Source organism: Cynocephalus volans, chromosome X (assembly GCF_027409185.1).
Source record: "Cynocephalus volans isolate mCynVol1 chromosome X, mCynVol1.pri, whole genome shotgun sequence".
NCBI classification, from domain to species: domain Eukaryota; kingdom Metazoa; phylum Chordata; class Mammalia; order Dermoptera; family Cynocephalidae; genus Cynocephalus; species Cynocephalus volans.
The window spans coordinates 19,536,130-19,552,737 of NC_084478.1; the positions used below are offsets into that span (position 1 = coordinate 19,536,130).

At 37.4% G+C, this 16,608-nt stretch overlaps 1 protein-coding gene across 1 annotated transcript in view; it reads right to left on the reverse strand.

Annotated features, from left to right (window-relative positions):
* Positions 1 to 16,608, reverse strand: part of CLTRN (collectrin, amino acid transport regulator) — a 35,279-nt gene continuing 18,671 nt past the window's right edge. The window contains exons 5-6 of the mRNA XM_063084451.1: positions 14,026 to 14,220; positions 1 to 157 (exon numbers count right to left, since the gene is read on the reverse strand). Coding sequence (XP_062940521.1) covers positions 1 to 157; positions 14,026 to 14,220 — 352 coding nt within the window. The remainder of the gene's footprint in view (positions 158 to 14,025; positions 14,221 to 16,608) is intronic.

A 16,608-nucleotide genomic window follows, 5' to 3' on the forward strand; every position in this document is an offset into this window, starting at 1 on the left:
TCAGAGAGGGGTGAGCCACTCATCCTTTGTCACGAAGACGTCATTAATACGCCCTCCATTCTTGTGCAGGCGGTAGCAGGGGACGCCATTTTCACTTGTGATCACATTCTCACACTTTTTTTCAGTGTCATCCACTTCAGGAAGTTCGTTGTCCTTCCTAAAAGCACATAAAAAGAGTGATTGGGGTCTAGGAGGAGAAAGCGTGGCTGAGAAAGGTCTGTGCAGACATGGAGAACAAGAAGGGGAATAGGAACCTTAGAATGATGAGGTAATTGATGATACTGTGTATTTTCAAATAGATTTCAAAGAACATAAAGAATTGGTGAGGTGAAAAGATAGTATCAAGATAAGAAGTCTGCATGGATGACATATACATATTGATAGGAACAAGTGGTCTTATTTAGAATATTAAACTAAACACACATGAACATGTATATGAATGAATATATGAGAGTACTTCAAAAAGTTTATAGAAAGACTCATATTGCCTTTTAATTCTATTTTTCCACAAAATTTTTGAAGTACCCTCATATATGTATATATGTATGTGAATGAAGATGTCTATATGTACACATATACACATATACATTCACCCACACAAATTGCATAAAGGAATGTCAGAAAAATGTATGGTAAGTTGGCAAGTTTAAAATTAAAAAGACTTTATGGATAAGATCTCAAAAACATAGTCAACAAAAGGAAAAATAAACAAATGGGATTATATCAAACTAAAAAGCTTCTGCACAGCAAAGGAAATAATCAAGAATGAGAAGAAAACCTATAGAATGGAGAGAGTATTTGTAAACTATACGTCCAGCAAGGGATTAATATCCAGAATATCCAGAATATAAAAAAAAATAATAATAATCTGACTAAAAATGGGCAAAAAAGCTGAATAGACATTTCTCAAAAGAAGACATATGAATGGCCAACAAGTATATGAAAAAATGCTCAACATCACTAATCAACAGGAAAATGCAAATCAAAAAACCACATTGAGATATCATCGCACCCCAGCTAGACTGGCTATTATCAAAGAGACAGAGAATAACAAATGCTGGCAAGGATGTGGAGAAAGGGGAACTCTTCTACACTGTTGGTGGGGCTGTAAATTAGTCCAGCCATTATGGAAAGCAGAATGAAGTTTTCTCAAACAACTACAGATAGAATTACCATATGATCCAGCAATCCCACTATTGGGTATATACCCAAAGGAATGGAAATTATCTCAAAAGGATACCTGCACTCCTGTGTTCATCGCAGCTCTATTTACAATAGCTAAGATATGGAATCAACCTAAATGCCCATCGATGGATGACTGGATAAGGAAAATGTGATATATACATACTATGAAATACTACTCAGCCATTAAAAAGAATGAAATTCTGCCATTCGCAGCTACATGGATAAGCTTTGAAAAAATTATGTTATGTGAAACAAGCCAGGCGCAGAAAGAGAAATATTTCATGTCTTCACTCATAAGTGGGAGTGAGTGAGAGAGAGAAACAACAATCACGATAATGCATTGAACTTTCAGAAGGACAGAACAGAACTGTGGTTACTAGAGGTGGGAAAAGGGGAGAGGGAGGGGATACGAGAGAAATTGGTTAATAGATACAAGGAATAATTACATTCTGTAATGATGAACGTGCTGATTATCCTGATTTGACCATCACACATTATATACCAGGTATTGATATTCAACTCTGTACCCCACAAATATGTTTAATCAATTATTTTTCAATAAAAAATTTTAAAAAACAGAAATAAAATTAAGCTCTAAGAAAACCTAACAAAAATTGAATTTAAAAATGAAATAAATTCCTCTGACAGGATTTGGCAAATTAATGGTCTGCAACTACTGAGGGAAAATGAAATTGAAATGAGATATCAGAAAGCTAATTCACGTTACTTTGAAGGAACTTATAGGTTGTAGATATCACTGCTTGGCTCTACTCATTACAAAATGTTGTGGTCATTTGTAAGTCAGGTTTTTGGGACTCAGAAGATATTTTCTTAACTACATTACAACTCATAGCTGTATTTCCAGGACATTCAAAAAAACTCTACATGACAGGATACATTTTTGAGTTTCTCATACCCTGACCTTTTGTGGACGCTATCCTAACCCAAGTCATAAGCAGATCCTTAATATTTCCTTGGAGTGTGGAAAGCTGTAGCCTCAAATTCAAAAGTTTTTCCTGTCTTTTGTGAAAGACTAAGACACTAAGGCAATTATGCTTGATGTCATGTAATAAAGGAAAGAAGAGAGGTAGGTGCCTCTAAGCAACCAAAGGGAGGAGGGATTTCCCTGAGGCTTATCACAGGTTGGTGTTGAACCACTCCATGGGCACCATGGGGGCATGATATTAGGCATGAGGCTCCCAGACTTGCCAAGGAGTCTCTAGTATCAGGAATCTATGGAAACTCCAAAGAGGCAAACCTGAAGGGATCATTTGGCTGGGATGCTGGGCATTGCTGTGGTGACCAGTGTGGACTCCCACCACTATGGGAGTCCCTCAGAACCTTGATGAGTCTTTGACAGATGAGGAGGTGGTGAAGATGCCCTGACGATGACCGAGATGGAATTTTCCTTTAGTCCAGCATGAGAGTCAATTTTAACGTGCTTTTAAAAATGTGGTGGAAGAAAGGGAGAAAAGAGAAAGCTCTTCTTTACAGAAGAATACCAACTAATGTAGAAAGGGTAACAGAAACAGAAAATCACCATTATAATAATAATTGATTCTGAAGAGGATCATCAATGGATACTAAACCACTAAGTAAGAGATGGTTGGGGAACAGGATATTCACATGGTCTCAAAGTACCATACCACAAGCAACATACTAATTACAAAAAAGACACTTGTATTTTTCCAAGGGAGAAATCTGGTGAACACCATCAGTGAGACAAATTGACAAGTGCATCCTGATATGATATACTGAGAAAATCAGATATATATTTTTTTCTTTACCCCGCCCATTTTTTGACCTGAATCTCATAATAAGGAACTAATCAGACACATCCAAATTTAAAGATGTTTTGTAAAACAGCTAACCTGGACCCAGCACAGAGTACACACTCAACACAGTGGATGGATGGATCAGTAATACAGATCAATGTCTGGCTGGTTAGATAAGTTAATGGATGGACGGACTAATGCTGTAGGAAAAGCTACTCAGATAGTAGTCCAAGGCAGTTCTTGAGTGGGATCTACCACAAACAAGGAAGAAGGAAGGAAGGAAGGAAGGAAGGAAGGAGGAATTTCACACATGAAAGTTCTTGTATCTTTTGCTTTTTTTAAAAATGAATGGAGGAAAATAATTAATCTTCCTACCTTAGGAATTAGGAGTTAGTATGAATTTTGCCAGGCTTCAGTGATGTTTATCAAACAATTTCAAATAGTTGGGGTTCATAAAGTAGCATTCCAATACTATAGATCCCAATGTCATCATCTGAAAGTATGAGGGTACTTTAAAAAGTTCATGGAAAGATTCATATTATCTATCAATTCTGTTTTTCCACGAACTTTTCTAAGTACCCTAGCATTTTGTTGTTGTACATACCACTACCAAATGTCACAGTGTGTTGCTACAGGCAATCACTGAATTGGAGTAATCAGATTTTAAACATTCATTTATAAAACTTCTGACCCAATGTTGGGTTAGAAGTCAGGGATTGTAGTCCCGGAGACCTAGGAAATGATAGGCTACTGGAGTTTTCTATCCTCAGGGTACAGACACTGCACTGGCCATTCCAAGCATCAGCAATCAGCGGTCAGCATGGCTGGGGTGGACATAGAGTTGAATGTGATGAGAGGGTCCTCCAGCTAAGTGAAATCACCCACCAGGAGACTAGAACTTTTGGTCCCTCCTCCCATGGACAGGAATATTGTCACTTTCCATGTCCTCCAGAAAGCAAAAGCAATTGACATTCTACAATCATCAATCACATCACTTCCATTCATAGCACCCAAATTCATTAACAGCTATGTTTTGAGTGCCTATTGCATGTGTGGAGGAGACACAATCCTTGTCTTAAGAGGGATTCAATGAAAGAGAAAAACTCCACATTCACTTATCCTCCCTTCCCCAATTTGTAATGCTTTATAAAAGAGAGGGAGAGGGCCATGGGCCTTAGCCCTGCCCCTACCACTGCACATCCAGGCCAGCTACAGAGCCAGCCCCATACCCAGGTGGGTCTTGGGAGATGGACCATGGGCCCTACCCCCACCCCCATCCACAACAAGATCCTAGAATTTACTTATTAACCTTGTGTGTTTCTTTGGGGTGTGTGACTTATCTGCTCATGTCCTTCACCAAATCTCTGCTTAGCTTTTTCTAATTCATTTTTAAGAGTTCCTTTTGCAGAAAAGATGTTAATCTTTATGTATTTTTAAAAAAACAGAGTAGAATAATGGCTACCAGAGGCTGGAAGGGGTGGGCTGGGGCAGGGATATTAGGGGTGAACTAATGGGGACAAAACTATGCTTTCTACCCTAAGTGAGTCACTGTGCAGGATATGCATGTATTGAAACAATACACTGTACCCCCCAAAATAAATACAATTTAATTAAAAAAATTTTTAATAAAAAAAGAATGATTTTCATAGAGATAAAACCCTAGTAGCAAATGTATATTTATAAATTATCATCAAAAAATGTCTAGTTCATGTAAATTCCCCCAAAATTACTCCTCACTGGTCTAGGAGTGAATAATAATTTTGCATAATGCTAAATAGATTTCAAGCAGTCAAATCTTACCCTGAAATTTGTGTTTTAAGTATGAAACTCATAGTACAAAAATCTTAGTGAACAGAGTGAGTAACAATGCAATGGTAGTCTTAGAAATAATGGGTTGCCTGGAACTGTGGTTATGGGGGGGGGAGGCGAAGGGGATAGGGAGAAATTGGTTAATGGACACAAAGAATGAATATGTTTTGTAATGAGGAATATGCCAACTATCCTGATTTGATCATCACATACTGTACACAAATGCTGACATTCAACTCTGTACCCCACAAATATGTATAATCAATTATGTTTCAATTAGAAAAAAGAAAAAACAAACTGTGGTGTGTGTATATATATATGGTTGCCGCTGATCATTAACAAAATATTGGCTACTCCATACGAGTTAGTTTTCCAGGAATGAGGATGCGTTTACACTGATCCTTCCATTGATCCTCCACGTGACTAGTGAAGTAGCCAACACTCCTTAGGAGCATATGTAGGTTTGAACTCATAACCCCAACCTCATTAGCACCAGAGACCAACTGACTGAGCTCGTAGCTTACAGACAGTTACATCCAAGTTTTATAAGACTTTCCCTTTAGGCTGTCTCTACAATAACAAAAGAGCCTACTGAAAACTTAAATTTTGGTCCTGCACACAATTATTTAGCCTCTTCTCTGACACCAGTGAAGAGATTTTGTTTTTCTCTTTTCCGAATTAGCTGATTATTTCATAAAATTTATTCGAGCAAAGAATCACATGAAGCAAACTTCACATGGGTTCTCTTTGCTATAGATACTGAGCTGGCAATAATTCTTAAACAAACAAACAAACAAAACAAACAAAAAAAACCCTGCGAGATTGTCAGTGTCTGCAGTGGACAGAAATAAGGCCTTACTGACCCAAAATAATGTACCAAGAAAAGCCCCAGTGACTCCCATAGACTAGTTTACTGATGGTGAGACAAGCAAAATCATTTGTGCCTTTTAATTGACTTTTGTTCCTTTCCTGATTTCATGTTTAATTTGTTCTCTAATTAAAAGGGTAGCCCCTGATGTAAAAATACTGTTGTGCAAAACTCGGGACCTTCAAAACACATAATTATGGAATTGTTCCTTACTTTCCAAAAATCATTTATCATGAAATATATTTTAACATTACTGCCGGTGATAATAACTAATTCACTGATTAGATGTGATGACTAAATAAAATAACAATATAAAGCACCCAAGCAGAGAATTTAAATGCTTGCTACTACTTACTGCCACTTGAAGGTAAATCAAAACAGGAAAGCACAAAAACAAGGAAGGAAACTAAAACATCTCTGAAATTGTGATTCTAGGAAAAAAAAAAGGAGTTGAATTTACCAAAATTTGATTTAATGTAACATTTTCAGTGATTTGATGAGGCTCTGTGTCTCCTTGTGTTCTTTCCAGCCCTCCCTTCAGCGTGGCCTTTGCTGGCACATTCTTTCACTGTGACAGGGACAGAGCAGGGACAAAAGAGGCTGGTGCTGGTAATATATTTGAAAGTAAGAATTCTCAAACTTTAAAATGTGTTTCTCTTTTTACAATCCAAAATACTTCTGGTATTACCTCTGTAAATTTGCCTGCCATATCTATACTATGATATATTAAAAATAAGCAGCAGATTGTTCTCCTTAACATGCAGAAATTTTATAAAAAGTTTGACTTCCTCTAGAGTAAGTGAAAGTTACACATATCATTTTCATGCACAATGGTTTGTAGTCATTAGGAGAAAAATAATTATTTGGGTAATGACTGCAGTCATTTAAACGATCTCTTCTCTATTAAAAAAAATCAATTATTTTTTCTTAAGAAAAAAAGAAAGAATGGCCAGTGTCTATTTGCCAGTTTCTTCAGTAAAAGATGTTCTTATGGAGTTCGAAGAAAAATGGATACGGGCAGATCACTGCAAAGAATCTCACCTCCCCTTCCTCAGCCACAAAGGAAAAATAATCCATCAGGCATCACAAAGAAATTGGGAAGAAGTAAAAGGAAGATGCAAGGAGGTAAGGACAAGTTTCTCTAATTTGGAAGAAGGATAATTTATGAACCAAAAAGATTCTGAGGGGAATCACTGTGGAGAATTATCAAACTAAGCTGTGTCAGTGGCAAATCAGGTACATATTGTTCTTTTGCAACCTTATATCCAGTTGTTCAGAGCCTTGGCATTGCTGGGCTTCAGAAATTGCAATGTCAGGAACTTGCTAGCAGCTGGACATGACAAGCAGCTCAAAGGTTACCAACCATTAAGACGGCACTTTGTCACATTTCACAGTGTGTGCTGTCATAAACTCATTTGCTGCTTGTGCCTCACTCTTACTGAGATTAATAAAACTTAACTATCTTTCTGGATCCTCCTGATTTGACATTCTGCTTAAAACATGAATTCTTTTTCCTGAAAAATAAAACTGAATGTTAATACCTTCCGCTGTTCCTGCAATGTCGGGCGGTTAAGGAAGGGGATGAAAAAACCTCACCTAAAATACCTGGAACTAGCTCCTAGGATCCTTGAGAGCAGGTATCTCTCATAAATCCAGAGAAGAGGGGCAAAAGAAGTATGAGGTGGCCCTCCCAGCTAGGAGCTGCTGAGGAACAGCGTTCACTCTGTTCTGAGATAAAGTTGTGGCAACTAAATGCAGAAGAGTATTTCTGTCTCCCCTCAAACAAAATGGGGCTGAAGAGCCAAGGCCCAAGAATAACCAGAAAAACAATAAAGGACAGACAAATATGACATTTGAACAGGACAGAATCAATTACTGGGGAATTGGGACTGTCCTCATAATCAGTCTGGATGATTCCTAGAGGAATTATCAGTGTTACCAGAATGATTTGAGTGGGCATTGAAGCACAGTCAGATTGATGGGCTTTGGGATAAAGCCTATCTGGTTTTAAATTCTGGTACCATTACTTTCTAACCATGTGACTGTTGACAAGATTCTTTACATCTGCCATGTGACAGCAATAATAATAATCAGTATCTATTACATGGCAGAAATCAGACTAGGTGCTTTGTAAGCATCAATTCATTTAATTACCACTGCAATACTGTGCAGATTTTATCATTATCCCTGTTTTTCAGATAAAAGAACTGAGACTCCCATATGTAGAGCAATCTGTCTTTCAGAATGGAGCAATATTAATGAAAGGAGTTAATCTAGAATTCTATTTCATCTTCCCAGGCTTCACTCAAAACACTCACTTTGGATTTTTATCAGCAAAGAAAAGACAGTTTTTAGCTCTTACATTTCTCATTTTACTTACACTTCTAAGACTAGTTATTTATTTAATTAAAACTTGATAAGAATGTGAAGTTTCAGTATATGAAAGTGTTGAATAAGCCCCATTCCCTTGTGTAAAAAGCAACATTTGTGGAGATCCAAATGCACTTCTATTTACTATTGACATTATGGGAATAGAAGTATAACTAGAAACAAACCAAGTGAATTTACTAATGACTCTGCTCAGCTGTGAGCATTAGCAAGGGTTCTATGTCCCAAGTCCTTAACCTGGTTTTGTTACCAAATACCAGATTAAAATATTCTTGTAGGCAAGGACCATCCATGTTATCTATGTTTGTCTCTTCCACGATACATACTATATCTCCTATCACAGAATGCATGGTCAATAAAAGAACGAAATATTTTTACCTCTCTGGGCTTTGGTTTCTGGAGGGTTGGATTTAGATAATAATTAAGGTCCTTTCCTAAGACCCATTTGCAACCATAGATACAACTAAGGTCTAGCATTCTGTTTATATACTGGATTCATATATCAATTCTACTGTGTACACATAAGTCTGAAATTGGACTGTGTCTTTGATTCCCCTTGTATACCACAAGTACCAGGTTATATAAAATTAGCACTTTGTAACTGCTTTTTATGGTGATGCTAGTAACTTGATATAGCACTTTCCAGTGTATGAAACACTTCTGTATATTCTCTGATTTTGTCTTCTCATCATTACAACTATTTAGGAAATCATTACTATCCTTTTCCATATGTGACTTGGCTAAGGTTATTCAGCTAATAAATGCCAGGGCCTGAGACTGGAACCCAAAACCAAGAGTTTTGGTCCAATGCTCTTTCTCTTAAAACACACAGAACATCATTAACTTCATCACCACCACCATCATCATCTTCACCATCATCATCACCATCATCATTAATCACTACCATCATAAAGCTGACCAGATAACTAACACATCTACATCTGGGCTGGAGCTAGATAGACACAGATCTAGTACAGAATCATTATGAAGTATAAGCCGTTCATCTTGGTTGCCTTCCCACCTGTCCAGCTCCCTAACTGCTGCCCCCAAATAGAAAATACCTTTCCTAACTCTTTTCCTTCAACAAACCTCTTGTTTTCACAAACTGCTATTCTCAACCAGATGATAATAGAGAAACAACCTCCTCACATTATTTCACAAGGAGATGGCAGTTGTTGTGTGCTGGGACTGGCTGTTATTGACTTGCAAGAGCTGACTGTTAAATATTGAAAATTTTTCAGGCTTGTTAAGAAATTGGCAAATGCTACAAATCATGGTATATTTTTAAAGATAGCTGGTTAACCAGTTCACCATTATTACAGTGACCAGTAGACCACATAGGATAATTTGCATTTTTAAATAGGCACTTATTCAGCATGGAGTAGCTTCAAAACAAACATATAGACCAATGGAACAGAATAGCAAGCACAGAAATAAATCCACGCATTCATGGTCAACCGATCCTCAACAAAGGTGCCAACACACAGTGGAAATGACAGCTCTTAAATAATTGGTGTTAGGAAAACTGGATATCCAAAAACAGAAGAATGAAATTGGACCATTATCTAACATCAAATACAAAAGTCAACTCAAAAGGGATTAAAGACAAATGTAAGACCTCAAACTGTAAAAGTACTAGAAGAAAACATACAGGGAAATCTCCATGATATTGGTCTGGGCAATGAGTTTTGGGATATGACCCCAAAAGCACAGACAACAAAAGAAAAAATAGACAAATGGGATTTAGATGAAACTGAAAAGCTCCCCATAGGAAAGGGGTTAATTTACAAAACATATAAGGAACTCAAACAACTCAATAGCAAGAAAACAAATCACCTGATTTGAAAATAGGCAAAGGACCTGAATAGACATTTTCAAAAGAAAACATACAAATGTCCAACATGTACACGAAAAAAATGCTCAACATCACTAATCATTAGGGAAATAAAAGTTAAAACTACCATATGATATCACCTCACACCTGTTAGAATGCCTATTGTAAAAAGATGAAAGATAGCAAAAGTTGGCTGGAATGTGGAGAAAAGGCAACACTTATACACTGTTGGTGGGAATGTAAATTAGCGCAGCCATTATGAAAAACAGTATGGAGGTTCCTCAAAACATTAAAAATAGAACTACCATATGGTTCGGCAATCCTACTTCTGGGTATAGATCCAAAGAAATTGAAACCAGTATGTTAAAGACATATCTGTACTTCCATGTTCATTGCAACATTATTCACAAAAGCAAAGGTATGAATTCAACCTAAGTGTCCCTCAATGGATGAATGGATAAAGAAAATGTGGTGTATATATACATATACAATGGAATACTATTCAGCCTTTAAGAAGAAGGAAATTCTGTCACTTACAAAACATCTGAATGAATCTGGAGGACTTTATGCTAAGTGAAATAAGCCAGGCATGGAAAGACTAATGCCATATGGTCTCATTAATAGTGGAATCTAAAAACAAAACTCATAAAAGTAGAGAGTAGAATGGTGGTTGCCAGGGGCCAGGGGTAGGGGTAGAAGGACAGGAAGATGTTGGTCAAAGGGTATAAGGTTTCAGTTAGACAGGAGCAATAAGTTCAAGAGATCTATTGTATAGAATGGTGACTATAGTTAATAATAATGTACTTTAGTGCCGACCCCGTGGTGCAGTCGGGAGAATACGGTGCTGCTCGCGCCGCGGGTTGGGATCCTATATAGGGATGGCTGGTGCGCTCACTGGCTGAGCGCGGTGCGGCCAGTAACAAAATAGACAAAAAAGACAAAATGATAATAATAATAATAATAATAATAATAATAACGTACTTTATACTTGAAATTTGCTAAGAGAGTAGATCTTAAATGTTCTCACAATGAAAAATGATAAGTATGTGAGGTGACAGATATGTTAATTAGCTTGATTTAAACATTTCATGATCTATACCATAAAAATATAGAATTTTTATCAACTATATCTTAATAAAATGAAATAGGTGTTTATTAACTAATAAAATCTCAAGCAATGAGTCAGTGAACTGGAGAATTTTCTACAGTATGAAGGCAATATCTGGGTGGAAAAAAGATTCTTTCCCAGCACCCCTTAATCACAGCAATGGGTTAAGCTGATTTTGGATAATAATAATAATAATAATAATAATAATAATTACTGTTTATGTAGTACATACTATATCCTGGGTCTTTTATACACATTTATGTCATTCAGTCCTCATAAAAGCTCTGTGAGATATTATCTCCCTATTACAGATAGAGAAACTGGGACCATGGAAATCAGGTGACTCAACCAAGATTATACAGAGAAAGGGCAAAGCTGGTATTTCAGTTTACCTGGTTAGGGCTCCATTGATTGCATGCTTTCCATCCACTGAATAATCAATATAATGCTGTTATTGACAAAGCTAACAGAATTGTTAAAGCATTGTGTTGCTTGAGAAATCTCCTCAATAGTAAGTTTAAATAGGCACATGTGTTAGATGACTCTGGCACTCTTCTCCATAGAAGCAGAATGGTGATTTAGACCATCCTGTGGTCCCTCCAGGTCTTCTAATGTATGGATCGGACTGCTTAACATTTCTTTGACTGTCTCCTCAAGACTAAAGGCTTTGGGGGCAACTCCTATCTTTTCTATGATTAGAAAAGACTTTTATAGCAATTATCAGGGCTCTTCCCACTTCAAACTGCATCTTCTCCTAACCTTTGAAGCAAAATTGTGCCCAAGAGAAACCCACTATGGATTGTATCAAACTTAAAACACGACAAACTATTTATCTTCAGAAGGTTGTCATAATTGTCCTGACTATATTTGCTAGTTACTGATGCTCTCCAGGTTTACACAAGAGATTTGTCCATCTGTTTTCCTAGTTGGAACATGAAATGAATTTGTGAAGGCAAGGTAGTGACAACAGCCTCACTTCTCCCAGGCAACAGATTATGATGCTACACACCTAATTATTATATTACTGCAGATATGCTCAGAGGAGGGAGATAGCTGATCCCAGCACAAACTAGCTGAAAGACCAGCAAATGGCAAGATAATAAAATAATAGTTGACAGCCAACAGTTACTGAGCACTCACCGCGTCCGGGTACCACTCTAAGCACTCTACCGTATTAACTTTTTATCCCATCAAGTTAATTATTTCCTATATACCTTAAAAGTTATCTATGCACAGACAGCAAAGATAAATTTAACCAGCTTGACTCTAACACCACAAACCATTTTCTCCTGAGCTCGGTTTCCCTGACTCATTGTTTGTTCTTCCTGATTATCCACAGTTAATCGATTATATGCAAGGGCAGAATCTAAGGGAGAAATATTTTGAATCGATGCAATCTACATCCAGAGTCCATTCTTCCAACTCCTACACTATATTGTAATAATGAGGAAATTAAGAACCAAGGAGGTTGAGTGAATTCACTAAGGTTACAATTGTTAGAAACCACAGAGTCATAGCATCTCAGAATTAATGCAAAACTTACAAATATTAAACATAGGTATTCAAATATTGCAAGAAAAAATTTCTTGATATTCTAAAAACAAAACAAGCAGCTTGTCGCAATTCTCTGTGCATTCCACGTCATGCTGAGATCATCAAGAAAATCAAGCAAGTACAACTTGATCCTAATCTTTGAGTTTAATGTGGGGACTAGACATAAACCACATTTATTCCACAGCATTTCACTTATCATTTGTGGAAAAAAAAAATTACAAAGCCGAAGATTTAAAATGATTACCTTCTGTTACTAACTAGCGTGAAATAGACAGAAAGTAGTAAACGTCAGGAGAAGCATTTAGTCAAACACATACTTGGCCAAACACATCTCACATGCCCCATGTGGGTGCCAACCCTTTTGAAAACCATGTCCCTGTGACTTTGAAATGCGTGCCTGAGATTTCTCCTTACCAGAATTCCTCTTCCTCAGCATCAGAAGGGAAGGTTTAGAGGCATCAAAGTGTTTAGTGAGGAGTTGAGAACCTTCCTGTCTTCCCCTCTGGAATAGATACTTGCAAACAAAATCATTTTCTCCTTTCATCATGCCGAAAAACTCTGCCTCCTCTCCTTCTCCACTACCTCAGTAACTCTCCCAGTGGTCTGAAATTTCCTCCTGAAGCAATATCAAGAGTTCAGACATCCAAGTTTGCAAGTGCCCCAGAGTCCAGTTAAATGAACTCAAGGAGTGGGACTCTCTATATAAATTGTCAAATTGAAAGCTCTCAAAATAAGTGCATTAGGGCTGGCCTGTTATCTTGCTGGTTAGAGCGTGGTGATGATAACACCAAGGTCTAGGCTTCGATCCTTGTACCAGCCAGCCACCAAAATAATAATAGTAGAATTAGAATAACCTGGATATTCACTAAAATGCATCCCCTTCAGAGATTCTAATTTAATGGGTCTGTGATAAGGCCAAGGAAACTAAATTTTAAATAAGTGTTCCAGGTGATTCTGATACAGGGAATTGATTCGAAGGCCCCGAGGAACAAGCTCTATATGACATTACAGGCACCAGAGGGATGAGTGTCTGTCAAAGGGAGGGAAGTATAAAACAGCACAAGGGCAACTGGGACAAGATGGCGGCCTGCAGGCACGGGGCCAAGAAGAGGTGAGTCAAGGTAGCAAGGAGGCATGGAAAGAAGTGTGGAACTGCTGGCACTTGGACGTGGATAATTACCAAAGATTAACTATGTCTACCTGAAAAGTCTTACTTGCTCTGTGTCCAGCTTACAAAATCACAACACAGATATTAAAATCAAGTCTAGATATGACACACTCACATGGTATAGGATATAGAGAAAGATAGTAATAGAAGGAGACTTTGGACTCTAAAAAGTATCTGAAGACAAGATCCCAAGTGATATTTTAAATATCACCAATTTTCTCAAAGTTTCAAATTTAAGACATTTTCTTCAGCCAGAGGAAAATCTCCTTATTTTTCCAAGTCATGACAAAATAAATATGAAGATGCTCTTTAAATCACTACCTTTAAATATCTTACCTTCTATGTTGCCTGATCCCTGATAAAACCAGTACTGAAATTGCAACTGCGATGATGCAAAATACCACACCAAATACAATAATCCAGATGGGTGCAGAGGGGTCCATGGGTGATGCAAGAGTGGAAGGAATTTGTAGAAATTCCAGAGTCTGGTCATTCAAAAAGAAAGCATTGTTGATCCTGTTCCTGTTCATTCTAAAATTCAATGGTAATAAAAAAAACCAAACAAAATAAGACAGGAAAGAAAACAAAAAAAACATTAGAAACAAAATACAGACCTGTGTTTCCATGATTGTAAATATCTCTATAAACAAACCATCCTCCTAGCAGGAGACTTGAGGTCAACTAGAATGTTTGTTAAGAGCAATCATGCCACATTCTAGTAAGTTACTCCTAGTAAGTTGAAGTGCTGGTGGCCAGAGAGATGCCATCTATGTACCCGCCACTGTTGTGAATGGCCTAACAGTAACCACAAGTCCTGATCTTTCAGCTCTGCCCACCACGTTATTTTCTGAGAGGCAGCATCTAGATTAGAATGACAGAATTACATTTAAAGTGGCTTACATAAATATCAACAGTCTGAAAAAAGACAATTCTGTGTAAGATGTGGGTGATAAACACAAGAAGAAAAGAAATCTGGGAGCAGAAGAGAAAACATGAACCAGGAATGACTTCAAATTCATCAACTCATTTTTTTAAATTAATTCAACAAACATTTGCCAAAAACTTATGAAGTAACAGATATTACAATAGGTGCTTGAGATACAAAATGAAATAAAAATACCAAGGAGCTTACAGTCTAGAAGGATGGCAGATTAGTACGTCCACAACCACAGTGCAGTGCAAACTGTTCTGTGGGAAAGGCAAATATGGACACAGTGGAAGCACAGAGGAGGGCCAAGTGTATGATAGTGAGAAGACAGGGCTGCTTTCCTGCAGAGGCCATTTTGGAGCTGTGTTTTGAGGGACAAGTGAGAGTTCTTTATCCGAAAGTGTGCAGTGACACAGGAATGGAGACATGGGAAAGGAAGACTTGCTCAGTAAACTGCAAGCAGTTCCATGTGACTAAAGGCAATGGTGGTTTAGGAGTCCAAAAGTCTAGCAAAACATGTTACTTTTCCGGAAAAAAAAAAAAAAAATCGGCATTTTTGATGGTGGAAGCAGTGAGGGAGGGGGTGGTAGCAAAGACTTATTTAACTGAAGCCAAATAAGTTAACTTCTAACTGGAATTTGCAAACTAAGTGAGGAGATTCCTCGAAGGTATTTTATGTCCTTTACTGAATTCACATTACACAAGCTGACTTCATATAACTCTAGAGAAGCCCTGGAAAATAGAAATATGAGCCTTGTGTGACTTAAAATTTTCTAGTAGCTCACTAAAAAAAAAAAAGTAAGAAGAAACAGGCAATATATTTTTTGTCTAATATATCCAAGAAAATATAATTTCATCATGCAATCAATATTCATATGGTTTACATTTTATTTTTTACTGTCTTTGAATTTTGGTGTGTATTTTACACTTAGAACATGCCTCATTTGGGATTAACCACATTTCAAGTGCCTGATAGCCACATGTGGCTGGTGACTACAGTTAGCCAGCCCAGGCCCAGAGCCTGATGGTTCTGGCTTGAGAATCTCTGCAGACCGGCTATCTGATTCTTCCCAGGCTATCAGGGAAGACATCTTTTAGCAAATTAAAATCTATGCTGAGGCATGATTATTCATGGATGTGAAAGAATTCCAGCCAGATAATAATCTACAGCAAGGGATAATTTAAATGTAATTTTTATCAAACTAGAGAATGTTTTCTTTTTTTCATAACCTAGTATTGATAATCTGGGAACATAACTTTCCCACAGAATGATGAACCTGACTGCTAAGATATAACTCAGAAAAAAATGAAAAGTTGCTCTGCATTCTCATTTTACCTACTGGTTGGCTAACCCTTTGCTATTTTCTCACTCCAAGCTGGGAATGTACTATATCATCTCTCAGGCTGATTGGAAGTTCTAGTTCAGGTACAGATTAAATCTCTTCTACCACTGAAATCCCCAATCACCATGCATATCTTTCACCCAAGATCAGCCTCGAATTAGGCCAGGCCCTCATGAAAGAGCTACAACAGACATCTTAGAACTGCTTGGTCATTCCCTCTCCTCATTCCATAGTTGAGGTGATTCTACTAGAAAAAAATCATTGGATATGGTGGCAGCATGCTTAGGTTCAACTCCTCATTCCTTTTCTTTCTAGCATGGTGGTCATAGCAAAACAATTAATCTCCCTGAGCCTCTCATTTATAAACCAGGACTAATAATAATTACTCAAAAATCATTGCTGGTAATACTAAATGTCAGATGCACAAGAACATGCCTTGTGAACCAGAAAGTGTTATGCAAATATTAGGTGGGACTAGCATTATTTAGCCCAACCACATAGATTCTTCAGCCTTGAAATTCCTATTACCTGCCCTCTCGGTACCATCTCCTGTTGTTCACTCTATCCTTCCCTCCTGCTATTGTTTCCTTTATTTTCATCCAATCTTGATGTACCCTCCTCCTTCCCTAATGTAAATTCTCATTCTGT